The following is a 13,957-nucleotide window of genomic DNA, read 5'->3' as shown; positions in this document are numbered from 1 at the left end:
AAGAGTCTCACAACTTTCATTTCATTGGTGTATTTCCTCCCCACTTTATATTACCCATTAATTAATTTCTAACTAAATAACCATTTGATATTCCCCCAATTCATCTGGGATCAAGAAACAAATTAAAGAAAATGGAAATAATGCATTCCGTTGTTGGACAGGAGTTTGAAATTTGACTTTAAATGGAGAGAACTATCCTTAGTGCTAACCATTAGTGCTGTCCATGTCCATAACAAAGATATCACCTTTAAATACAAAACAGGTTATCAAAATATGAATGTTGTCTTATCAGAATTATTATTATATAACAGTTATTTCAGAGTGACTGCCTCACTCTTGGTGTGCAAGCAGACTGTCGTCAGTCTCTCTTAACTCTGCTCTGTTGCAAGCTTGATCTTGTTTTTCATTGACGTACTGCAGCAGCTTGATTCACTCGGCATGATGTCACTCCATATGGTCCCCCTTCTGCCCAATATTTACCTGCGGCACGCGACACATCACCGGAGCTGAGTCGATCTTTGCCTTCAGAATAAAAGTCCTTATTCGCGTTTGTACAATGAAGAGAGAGAAGATCTTCCACTCTTTGGTCGTTTATATTCAGTTGCACAAGCAGGAAGAGGCTTGATCCACTGTATCCTTGTGATAATGTGTCATTGCACCCATATTTAATCTAATACAGTTGTCAACTGGTGTAGACTCACTCAGGAGCCATCGCTACTTCCTTAGTGACAAATTTCTGGCATTTTGACCAAAGTTTCAACATTTTCAACCGCTCTTAATTTATTCAAAGGCATGTGCTGCTGTTTTCATTGGATACACACACGAAAAACAGTATTTTGGTATATCAAAACACAACATTTCAGCTCTTGCCTTTGAAATTATTCAACGTATGCTGTGGTGTGGCAGTGGTATCATACTCTCATGTGACAGCCATTTCCTGCACAGAACACACTGATGATTTTGTCCCAAATTATTAAAAAAAAAAAAAATCCTGAAAATTAGCAGCATAAAATCATCATTTACCAGCTGGTGGCATCTGTTGTATTGAGAATTAGCTACAACATCTGCGACCCATTACTAATGACTCCAATTTATGTCCCAATCCACCTGTTGAGAATCAGAGATATAAAACACAATACAGGCATAAGACCTGTTTGTGTAGACTTGTGCTTGTATTTACATCATTGATTGGGTTTGAGTTTTTCAATGATTTATAGATGTACAAAAGTGTCAGCTTAATTAAGTTGTTACATTATGACTCAGTAAAAAGAGTTTTTTCTTGATATGCAATAAATTAATCATACTTTTGGTTCTCACTTAACATATTGAAGACAATTTACCTTCCCATGCAATCAATAACTTTGCTCTTGAACCTTTGTCAATATTTGATTTGAAGACAGGACAGTATCAGAGTGACAAGAAGCATGGTAAATGGAAACTGTAAGATATTAAAACATAGATCAACATTTTGTGGGTCAACTTTTGCCTATTAAAGTCTGTAAACTGGAATATAACAACTCAAAGTTAAACTAATCATACTACTAATCATATTACCAGTCAAGAGCATATTTATGCTAACAAGTAATGTTTGGGAGATTTTTGAGTGCATTAGAAGCAAACACAAATGCAGAAATCGTCTGCAACTGTGTTACAGTAAACAGAACAAACGAACAGTAAAAACCTCAGAAATCCAAGTTATCACGATTGCGCTTTTATTTTGAAGAAAACCGGAAGTTGATGCTTCGCAGTGGCTACATTGACACTATAGACTCGGTATTCACTCAACTACTTTGAAGAGGAATGCAGCACTCGTAGCCAGCCGTACTGTAAGTACACTCCATGCAATACCTTTACACTTAATTTTTATTCGCTGTCTATTTTTAATTGTTATTCATTTGTGGTGGATTTTAAATCAAAAAATACTCGTCATAAATAGGGGAAGACGGTGTTTATACTGTACGTTAATGTTAGCTAGTTTCTGTTAACCAGCTAAGCTAGCTGTCCACTGTCGCCGGTTATTTCTTTATTTCTTCTCTCTGTGCCTTCAATCTCGACGGTTTTGATATATTTTATATGTAGCCAGGGCTTTTATTTCTCCTTTACCTCTGTGTTGTTATTATTATTTATTTTTCTCACGTAGGAGAACGTCTGTTGGCTACGTGTACTATTTTTACAGTACAGCTTTATCACTGCCCGTCATTCTGTTATAAACTACAGTCATTTATCGATCTGTATCTGTAATCGATAATGTATGAAGATATTAAATAGTATACATAGTTAACGTGGGAAAACTACTGTGTTGCATGGCTGAGTCCCAGACCCTTTAATTGAGTCAGATAGCTGGTCTAGAGCAGGAGATGATGTAAGTAGGACTGGTATGCAGAGGTCTGACATCAGCCAGAAAGTGTCTGAAAAACTAAAGCTGTGTTGACTCGGGCCAAATAAGGAGGAAAAGAAGCCCAGGTATTCAGGGTTAGAAAGTGGTAATAACTAAGGCTTTTATCACACTTTAGATAACGTGGTTTTGTTCCCTCTAATCATGGTCAGTATCTAGTGGTGGGTTGACATCTTTCTCCTTTTCACTGCAGTGAATCTCAAGGTGTTAATCCCATCATCATTATTCCAGTCAGCACATCATGGCTGGATTCAGGCAAGAGGATGTCGAGCTGTATTATGAGATGGGAGAGGAGCTGGGCAGGTATGTTTGCAGATTTATTGTCTCTTTCACCTCTGACAAAACACCTTGGAAAGTAAAACGTCTATTTGATAGCCATTCTTTTAGACAGGACAATGTTTACGCTGGACTTTAATCATGTCCTTGATATCCCTGTCAATGATGAGTTATAATACTAATGTGAGTGTACCTAAAAGTGTTGAAGTAATTAAAAATCAGCAATTTCTGAGTCTGTATTTGTTTTTTGTTTTGTTTGTTTTTTGTTTGTTTTTTTTTTTTTGTAGATCTGTTTTCAGAGCTTGTTGTTTCTCATAGCATGAGCATAAAATGTACTCAAATCCTGCAAAACTTCATGAGCTGTGTTTAAGATGCATTTTGAGAAGTAAGAGCTGAGAACCATTTGAAACATCAGATACAATAATGGTCGAAACATGTGTTTGCAGCATGTCAAATATTCATTTTTGTGCTTGGTGGCTTGTGAGCAAGTTTCCATATGTTAGTGCATTAAACTTTCTCCACCTGAGCTGTTGGTTTCTGCAGTAATGCAGCAAAAGTGTGACGTCACTGACTTTCAATGTGCCTTTCCACTTCTGCCGTAGTGTAGGAGAGAGTGCTGCGCTGTGTGTCTGTGTGTGTATGTAGAGAGAAATTGCTAGTTAAGCATACATTTTAGTACATTTAATTATCTGCACTATCATGTCATATGAAATCATACCTATTTATATCAACATTTCTTACATAATTTTGTTGTCATGTCTGTCTCCTTTAAACAAGACTCTTAACAAAACCCAGGCTGCACATATTTGTATTTTCGTTGTTTACTGTAGTAAAGACTGTTTCATGTTGCAAGCTTACCGTTACAACATGATGGGTCTGTTTTCCAGTTTATTTCCCTGCTACTTTGAAAACTAAGGACATTTAAATTCCAGCTATTTTCATAACTGATTATGCAATACTGCACGTTTCTCTGCCTGGGGGCCTGGACATGAGGGTTCTTAAGATTACAGCTTAGACCTCCTTGGTACCAAGTCATTTAACGCCCCAGACAGAGTCATTAACATTTCCTGAATTAACTGACCAAGATGTTGCACACAGTGTTTTTTATGAACTTTACTGTGTGTTAAATGTTATTAGCAATAAAGTGCACAGAACTTGTTGATATTAAAAGTAGGGATGCACTGAATGTAAAAATGAGTGCTGCTGCTGATACAGATCTTTGAAATAACAATTAAGGTGATGGCTGCTACCACTGTTTTTTTACTACTTCTCTTGGTGTAATACTCCCACATTGCCAATGTCATCTCACCTGTTTGACTATTTTGTCCAATTTTAGATCTCTCCTTTGAATCAGCTGTTAGGTGTGCTAAATGCATTTAATTGATTGGACATAACAGATTAATCTGCTACTAACACATGCCACATTATTTTCCCTTGGCTGATGTCTGTCCAAAGGGCAGATACTGATGCTAAACCAATGAATCTGTGTGTTTCTGATTAAAAGACAGTGACTAGATACTGTCTAGTTTTATTTTCATTTTGTGTGAAGCGGTGTTAATTTTGGCAGCTATTTTTAATTGTAGTCTTAGTCTTTCGATGAAATGTCTTCTAGTTTTAGTCACATTTTAGTCATTCTACCCTTTTTAGTTTTAGCTGACAAAAACTCAAAAACATTTTAGTCCAGTTGTTATCCACAAAAAATCTTCACGGTTTAGTCAGTTCTTTTATTCCAAGCATTTATTTTCTTGCCTAAATCTGGTACCAAATCATGGTAGTGTGTTCTCTGCACTCTGCCAAACCTGGGGTCCCTGCTTTCTACAGCTGAGAGGCAGAAGAGATACAGATGCATTGTTTTTGGCAGATTTACCTACAGTGGAGAAATATGGATTTTGAATGTCTGATGAAAACTACATTACGTTTTAGTCTAGTTTTAGTCATCTTGACGAAAACTAAACTTACTTTTTGTCAGTTTTAATCATCACTGATCTATTTTTGTTAGTCTTAGTCTATTTTTTTTCATGGAAAAAAAGGCTCTCAACATTTTTAGTCATAGTTTAAGTTGCTGAAATTAACACTGGCATGAAGTCCTTTCCTTCATGTCTCTCCCCCTCTCTCTCATCCTTGTCTGACTCTATCCACTGTTCTCATCTCTGAAATAAAGCATAAAAAGCCCAAAAATAAATCTTGAAAAAAATAAATAAGTAGGTCGGAATGAGATTTTGCCTTTATTAAGTGGCAAAATGAAGGCCATAGTCTTTGAAAAGGAATCACGACTAGAAGATTAAGATGATGTAAGTAAATTATATGACTGACCTAATCTGAACTTTTTTGAATGGATGAACAATCCAAAATTATGTGTTGAAATGGATGTGGCAGTGTGAGCAGCAGCTTTGCCGTCCTCTAGCATTTTCTTTTTGGTCTTTTATTGAGTCCCCCTCAATTTTGTTTTACTGATTGTAAAAAATCAGTAAAATTTTTTGGAGGTTGTGAAACAATCAGTAAAAATTTACTGATTTTTACTGACTGTTTCACAGCCTCAAATTAAAATGGGTAAAAGTTTAACTAATGCTGTTAAAATCACAGGATTAAAAATTATGGATCTTGAGATGAACAGATAATTCCATAAATAGCTGATTTTTTTTTTTTTTTACTCGCCTGCTTGTAATACTATCTACTGATTAATTGTCCGTCCCCTCCAGAATCAGACTAGTTAATACTCCATGGGTTTTCTCTTACTTGCCAGACTGATCCTCTTATCCTTTGATTAAGACTGATCCTTTCATCCATTTATCAAGTCTGATCCTTTTTCATCTTATCCAGTGTGTTTTTCAAACATTAATTTGTAAAAGTTTAAGATCTCAATTAGTATTTAAGGTTTTATAATTTGTTAGTTTTGAATCAATGCAGTCTGTGTTATTTAAACAAAAGCAGAAATAATACGTTTGAATACCTTAACTGCAAAAAAACTTCAGATCTTCTGGCAGATTTAACCAAAAGCTGCTGCATGCAGAAGAGAGTGCACTGTCTGAATTGCACAAATACGTTTGCAACATGATTCTGGATGGTAAGACAGAGTTTGAGTTGGGTTTTGTTGCAGTTGTGGTTTTCAAACAGGTATATTGATATTGGTTTATTACATCTGTGTGACAACCATGGTTTGTTGTTGTGCATAAGCTTCAAAACCAACCAGCCAAAGTTGGATTAACAAAGTTGATTGGTGAATTAAAGGACTAAACCTTTATAACAACATAAGGCTGGATAAAAAAAGCCAAGCAGCTCTATATTTTTCTTATTTTCTTCTCCATCCTCTCTACAGTGGACAGTTTGCCATCGTTCGTAAGTGCAAGGAGAAGAGCACAGGCGTGGAGTACGCAGCAAAGTTCATCAAGAAGCGGCGGCTGTCATCAAGCCGGCGGGGGGTGAGCAGAGAGGAGATCGAACGTGAAGTCAACATCCTGCGAGAGATCCAACACAGCAACATCATCACCCTGCACGACATCTTTGAAAACAAGACAGATGTGATCCTGATCCTGGAGCTGGTGTCCGGAGGAGAGCTGTTTGACTTTCTGGCTGAAAAGGAATCTCTGACGGAGGAGGAGGCCACACAGTTTCTCAAACAGATCCTGGATGGCGTTCAATATCTTCACTCCAAACGCATCGCTCACTTTGATCTCAAGGTCAGTAGTCTGTATGATTAAGGAGGCATCTTTATGAAGCTCAGGGACAGCAGTCCTAGTTCACATGTTAGGGAGAAGTTCTGGTGTGAGATATTTACTGTTCTCTGAGTTTGCAGGGAGATTTTTTGCCTTTGAGAGACAGGTCAGGGTGGTGGATCATGCTTTTTTCTTGTTGTGAAAAAGTTATCTTTGTACTAATACAATTTAGTATGCTACAAGTCAAGTATTTGTAATAAAAATGTCAGATAATTTTGATAAAAGTTTTAAACCATTTAAGAAAGATTTAAAGCTGCACAAAATAAAAATAAAATCAGATTGTAAAATGCAGTTAAGGCTCCTCTATGAAAGGTGTTATAGAACAAAAATAGAAAGACATTTATCAACCAAATATTTGCTGTATGTCTCTTGTCACTGTCTTGATTCATGTTTAGCAATGCTGTTGGCACTGCCTTAGGCATGATCACAGAGTTACACATTCATTTTAGTTTCTACAGTTTTTACATTGAAGTGATGCCAAAACTGAGAACAATGATGATGGTACAGCACTCAGGGTATTGTAGCACATTCCAGTTTTAGGTTTTATATCACTGATTAAAGAAGATAAAATAGTTAACATTATCAAGATCATTATGGTTATTAAGATTACTTTGAACAGAAACAAATAGTCTTTGTTTTAGATTTACCAAACTGAAGAGTTTACCAAGTGAATCATGGATATTTATGAAGTCCACATATCTAAAGAGAGAGTAGTTGGTGAAATGAGAATTTAAGCAATCCTTCAAACTAAAGAGAGAAATGTTAAGGCCCTCAATGGGCTCTACATCTTATTTAAAATATATAAGGTCATGTGCTAGCTCCTTTAACAAAACAGTTTTCCTGATTATGATTCAAATCCTGATATGAAGCTAATAAAAGTTTGCTAAATCTTCTGGTGTACCTTATCAAGTGCTGATTTTTCACATTATCCTCTCCAGTAGAAAGCCAAGAAAGAATGATATGATCCTGTTTTAGGTGTGTAAATGATCTTTTTTTCATCTCTAAATTGCTCTAATAATCAGGATTAGCATCTTGTCACAGTACGAAGTCCCAGTCTGACAGAAAGCACCAGAAGTTGTGCCCAGATTTCATGCAAAGTATCGTGAGAGCTAGGACTAAGGTGAATAATTGCCATCTACATGTGCAAGAGAGACATCCACTAGCATTCCCTCCTAGTAATGTACTGATCTCATTTTAAAAATGCAGATCACCTTGTATGATTATGAAATACTGTGTGAAACATTGCAAAAGGCAAGTGATGCTATTTGTGCATCTTTATAACATGCCAATGATAAAATTCTATCAAATGGGCAGAAAAAAATTAAACATACGGAAAAGAGGCAAGGCAGGATGTCTTCCTAAGTGCAGCGTCATTCCGAAAAAAAACATGAGTTCAGGCCAGCAGAGGACTGGGGAGTGGGGGTAGTCATGTCTGCACTCTGTGGTGCAACTGGGTCTAGTGGGAGTGGGAGTAAGTGAGTAATGTCATGTCCAGTACCAATATGCACTAGAATGAAAGGAAATAAGATGAAGTCATTATACACAGCATTTTTCCTGTGTTGCTTCTGTAATTTTTTGAAATATTTAAATTTTGGTCATTATATACACTCATGTACTAAAGCATTTTGTAAGTTAAAAAGGATGTTGTGATGTATAGCTCACAACAGTAAATACTAAAAAAAAAAATTAACATCTTAAAAGAGTATAAAACTCAGATTTTGATACATATAATCACATCTAATCACTTTAATAACATAAGAAACTTTTTGTCTTTGCACTGCTGAAACAGTAATTGATCAGGTAGCTACAGACTTTGATCACAATAGCAGATCTAAAGAAGTAGTTAAGTACCAGTGTCCATTTAAAGATCATATGTTTCCCTTTTATAGCTCTCTTTTTGACTTGTGCACTGCATTTAAACCTTATTTTGTCATTGTAAATGTTGTTTTCTCTTTCAGCCTGAGAACATCATGCTGCTGGATAAAAATGTCCCTAACCCCAGAATCAAGCTGATTGACTTTGGGATCGCTCATCAGATTAAAGCTGGAAATGAGTTCAAGAACATCTTTGGAACGCCAGAGTTTGTTGGTGAGATCAAGTTTCCTTTCTTGAATGTCAGGGTAAATTTTTTTCCACTGTGTGCCCGAGCTGGCAAGCGAGTTAAACCCTGTAAGTGGATGTTACAGATCTCCACATCTGGTTTGAGTTTAAGCGTTCATTCCTCTTTGCTTTACAGCGCCAGAAATAGTCAACTATGAGCCACTTGGACTGGAGGCAGACATGTGGTACGATTTCAACTTCTTTTGTTTATTTGTTTTTGTCAGTCTCAATATTTTCACTGGCCAGCATTTCATTCATGCTTGGTCCTTTTCTTCTTCATAGGAGTATCGGAGTGATCACATACATCCTGTGAGTAAATTTTAACATCTCAAATGACCAGCACTGACCCTTTTAGCAACACAAATCACTTACCCCCTCATGTTATAGATGTCATAAAGCATATTTGTGTTCCTGTAGGTTGAGCGGAGCTTCACCTTTCCTTGGTGAGACCAAACAAGAGACCCTGACCAATATTTCTGCTGTCAACTATGACTTCGATGAGGAGTATTTCAGCAACACTAGTGAGCTGGCTAAAGACTTTATACGTCGTCTGCTGGTCAAGGATCCTAAGTATGCTTTTTTTCAGATTTTCAAATACAAATGAGGGTATCTGATTAGTCATTTTCTTACTGGTGGGTTTTTCTCTCTGCAGAAAGAGGATGACTATAGATGACAGCCTTGAACACCCCTGGATCAAGGTGAGTCTTTTATTAAGCATTTCATTTACGTGGTGATATAGTCTCATATTTGTAATCAAAATATTAATCAAAGGAGTCTACTGAGGTGTAGATAATCTGCATCTGATCTTATAAAAGTGCTGAAAAATGCAGCAGTGCGTCCATGATTCAACAGCTAAACTCAACAGATATCAGAACTTGAGCGAAAGGAAATTTAGCACATAAAAGTATACAGAGCACATTTATAAATGCTTTTTTCCTGTCCCTTATGCCTCCATTCATGCTCATTCTGATCGGGCTACACATGATGAAGTCCTGTGCTACTTTTTTGCCTTTAAACTGCTGAGACCGGAGGTTTTGTTTATAATGCATTTTTAAGTTTCTCCCACTCATTTTGGATAAGTAGGACATTATAAGTTCAAAACATTGTCTTTTAACAGGAACAGTGTCTTACCAAAAATGATGTCTGCAAATCTCCGGAAGGTCCAGTTTTTCAGCTGTTCTTATGCTAAAGATAATTGACTTCCTGTTTAAATACAGACCTGCTCTTATAGGTAGATTAAAAATTATGATATGAACTTAACCATAAAAAAAATTTTGTTGTACATTGAAAAGAAAATGGGGAGGACAGTGAAAAGGTACATTTTTGATAACACCAAGGGAAGATGACTTCTGACTTGTCTACTGAGTGGTCTGTGAGGGTTTAAAGTGAAATGAGACATTAAGGAGCAGTGGTGGACTTAATTCTGTATCACTGTGGCTGCAGGGAAATGCTTACGTGGCTTTACCAAAGTGTATTGAAAGGGACAATACATCTTGTGATTAAAAAATTAGTGCACTAATTGTGGACCTTAAATAATCGTGATTAACTTGATTAGTCTTGACAGCCCTAATCCAAACAAATTACCTAAACTTCTATGGAGTTGCAGGACTATCATCTCAAAAATTCCAACAGCAGGTATTAATACTATGTTGTAGGGAAGCCAAAATGTAATGTCCTCATATATCCCTGCAGGGTCTTAGATCTTAGGAGGTTAAAGTGATGTTACGTCAAGGCAAGGTGACACTGCTGGCAAAGTGATATTTTTGCTTATATGTGACTCAGATCTGACCTCTTCTGACTTATGAAAGGCAGAAGTCACATGAAAGATGATCTTTGAAATTTTAGCCACCTTTATAAAAGTTGCTAAATCAGACATAGGTCAGCACTTAGGCAACCTCAGTCTGAACAACCAGGTCAGAATCGATGCACCTCTGACATGAATGATATGAGCTGTGCTGGCCAAGTCACCAGCTACAGGGGTGTGTTGTAACTGACCTGTTTGTTTTTTTTGGAAGCTTATCATGCAGTGTGTTACATCTTTGTTTTTCTTTCGTCCATGAAGGTCAGTTCAGACATGACTGTTTTATAAGGGAATGTGATATAGGCAACATTTAAGGGAATGTGAACAGCCGAACTAAAAAACAAAAAAAACACTGAACTTAACAATAAAGCTTGCAGTGTGGCTTAATCTTTGTTTTGGTACACCTGGTAAATTTTTTTCCTAATGATATAAAAATACACATTTCTCAAGATTCAAATATATTCCCTTATAGTTTTAGTTGGGGTCTTGCTTTTATTGTGGCTCTTAAATTATTTTCATTCTGATATTTTGGGTTAAAGCTTCATCCATTTCATTCGTTTTAAGTGTTTTTTTATCACCTTAAAGAGCTACTGAAGACCTGCTCTTTTCTCCATTGTCAAATAGAGGTAGACTGATAAATCTGTGGATTTTACTCACTGCAGATGCATCTTTTAGGTGTTTATGAAGGCTGATAAGTATCAAAATGTTGAATGATAGTAGCTGTGCTAATGTGATGCCAAACAGTTTCACATTGTATAGTTTTTAATTGGAGAAAAAGGAGAGACCTTTCTAAAACATCAGTTTCTGTTAAGTTGGCTGACATGTGTACTTGTTTTTTTATGGTTCAAGTAATTAAATAATCTTTCAACAGTTGTTGTAACCAGCTTTATAAAAAATCCAGTATCATTCAAAATTTCAGTCCTTATTAAGACTTTTAATTTTTCCCCCCTCCAGGTGATTAAGAGGCGAAATGTCCGCCAGGAGGAGCGAGACCACAAGACTGAGCGCCGCCGCCTGAAGACCACTCGTCTGAAGGAGTACACCATCAAGTCCCACTCCAGCATGCCGCCCAACAACACCTACGTCAACTTTGAGCGCTTCTCCCAAGTCCTGGAGGAGATCACAGCAGCAGAGGAGGGCCTGAAGGATCTGGAGCGCAATCAGCGCTCATGCAGGGAGGACGTGGCAGCACTCCTGTCTATCTATGAGGAGAAGGAGGGTTGGTACAAGGAGGAGAACCAGAGCATCTCCAGCGACCTGAGCCACATCCGCCAAGAGCTGCAGCGCACTCAGGCCCAGCGCAAGAAGAGCCAGGAGGAGACGCGGCTCACCATGCAGGCCGCAAACATCCTCAAGCGCAAGTTTGGGCGTCTGGAGAATCGCTACGAGGTGCTGGCTGAGCAGGTGGCATCTGAGGTCCGCTGGGTGGAGGAGCTGGTCAAGTCTATATCTGTGGACAAAGACGTGGGCTCTGGGAGCATGCCCTGAGCAGAGCTGGAGGCCAACAATGACTCAATGATCTTAAAGTATCGTCCTGCCCACCTTCTCTGCTTATGTGTCTCTGCATGGTGGAGTTTGAGTGGGTTAGTCCTCATCATAAGCTCTGCTGCTGCTGCTACCTCCCATCAGGAAAACACTCACCCTTTTTTTGTAAAACTTGAGAGAACCAGCAAGAAGCAGAGAGGTAAAATGCTAAACCCATTCCCTGTTGAAAAGGCTCATTCCTGTGTTTTATACATTTATTTATAATTTTAGAAGATTTTATGTACAGTTATTTCCCTCTCTTGCCTCAGATTACACCTTTATTTGCAACTATTTCAGCTCTTTTTTCAGTTGTCAGAATTTAAGATGGAAATTACACTCAGTCATTTTCTTTATTCGTTTATAACATGAATTTGTTTGAGAAAGCCATACATGTCTTCTCATTTTCTCTTGCCTCAGGTTATCAGCCAGCTTTGTGATGAACCTTAACAATATGTAGAAATGTTGTGAGGTTTACACAAAGTTCAGGGGGAGTTATTTATCTTTTTACATTTCATATTCAGATGCAGCTGATATTTTCCCTTACTTGATACGTCAGGAAGTATTTAGACTCTGAAGAATTGAATAAACCATCAGCTCAAAAAGAAGAAAGATTTAGGTGAATGCTTCATTTGACGGGTTTGGGATTTCTTGACAGTTTCCAGGAAACAATCAGATAGTTTTATAGGAGTTTTATATGCTGTTATAGCTCTCCTACATACAGAACAAATTAAACTGATCCTACCAGGAAACTTAAGAAGAATTTATTTGGGATTTAATCTGTATCAACAGGCCCTTCAAATAAAGCACGTTCACCAGATTGAGAATGTATGAACTCATCTCTTCAGTGCCTGTAAACTGATCAACCTTATTGCCTCTGCGACCGCTCATCTGTCATCGAGTTAATGACATTTCTATCACAATGATATCGCTAAATGTCTTAAACGCAACTACTTTTGCACAGTAGCCTTGTATACCAAATAGTGTGCATGGAAACCTTCTGTATAAACTCTTCTAGTGTTTTCATCTCGACCGTCCCTGCACACGTTAAAAACATTCCATCGATACCTTTTACATCCAGGCGACACATTCCCCACGTTTAGCATAGAAACTGTATGATATATTCAGTAGTATTTTCTGTAGAGAGATGTACTCGTTTGCACTTAAATGATTGTAGCAATGTTCCAAAATCTATTTTAACCCGTCTCTAATGTGTAACAGAGCTGTAAAATGAAATGATGTCTGAACTAGTTTCAAATAAACAGTCATCAATGTTAAACAGATTTATTCATGTGTTATTTTGTGAATGATGGGTTATGTTACTACAGCTTCATTCTGTGATTGTTTTCTGCAGTTTCAACAAAAATAACTTTATTGTATTATTTTATCTGTCAGTCAGGGGGTTTTAGGGGGGGTTGTGGAAACTTGTAAAGAAGGTTTTGGGGACAAAATTAAACATCAAGTTAAAAAAAAATTTCAAATAACATTTAAATATACACTATGTTTTTTGGTGTTAAAAGTCTTTGAATATCGAAATCTATTTGTCTTTCATCCTTGCCAGTCTTTCATTTTGCATGTACTGAATTAATAAGAGAAAAACTCTCAAAGATTTACCGCTGCCATTACTGCTAAATATTATTTATATAGAAATGATAAAAGCCTGTTTACAAAAGAAATGCACTAAAATAATTTATATGATCATAAAATGATTAAAAATATGGAAATATGTAGGCTGTAAGGCTATTTGGGGGGTCCTTGGCATAGCACAGTTTTGCAGCACAATCCTAAACATAAACATAAAGTAAATACTTAGTGGGAAGTCATAAACTCTTTATTAAAGCAAGGTGCTCCCTCTAGTGGTGGCCCACCAGAATACACTTAAAAACGTGAAACAAATCCTCTGAGAGTGCTGGCCAACATGGTCAGATAGATAGATAGATAATTTTTTCCTTTTTATTGATTATTGAGGAAGTAGTGTGGGGGGGGTGGGGGGGTATTGAAAGGTGTTCCTAATGTTTTGTTCCTATTATTTTGCTAATGAACCAGGCAAAATATCAAAGACACCTTTAAATAAAATACACTACTATGCCACCACCACCACTTGCTACAACTTCATAGATGAATATAAAGTAAAATAATTAGCTGTCTGAC

General features: G+C 37.1%; 1 protein-coding gene across 1 annotated transcript; it reads left to right on the top strand.

Moving 5' to 3' along the window:
• The first annotated feature begins 1,762 nt into the window (after positions 1–1,762).
• On the top strand, positions 1,763–13,087 carry dapk3 (death-associated protein kinase 3). The gene is made up of 9 exons (XM_041803957.1): positions 1,763–1,826; positions 2,589–2,698; positions 5,988–6,348; positions 8,343–8,472; positions 8,621–8,669; positions 8,767–8,793; positions 8,902–9,054; positions 9,137–9,182; positions 11,240–13,087. Exons 2-9 carry the CDS (start codon positions 2,637–2,639, stop codon positions 11,771–11,773), a joined length of 1,362 nt encoding a protein of 453 aa, XP_041659891.1. The 5' UTR covers positions 1,763–1,826; positions 2,589–2,636; the 3' UTR covers positions 11,774–13,087.
• The last annotated feature ends 870 nt before the right edge of the window (positions 13,088–13,957 follow it).

Source organism: Cheilinus undulatus, linkage group 13, assembly GCF_018320785.1.
Source record: "Cheilinus undulatus linkage group 13, ASM1832078v1, whole genome shotgun sequence".
NCBI classification, from domain to species: Eukaryota; Metazoa; Chordata; class Actinopteri; order Labriformes; family Labridae; genus Cheilinus; species Cheilinus undulatus.
This window is presented reverse-complemented; position numbering and strand designations above follow the sequence as displayed.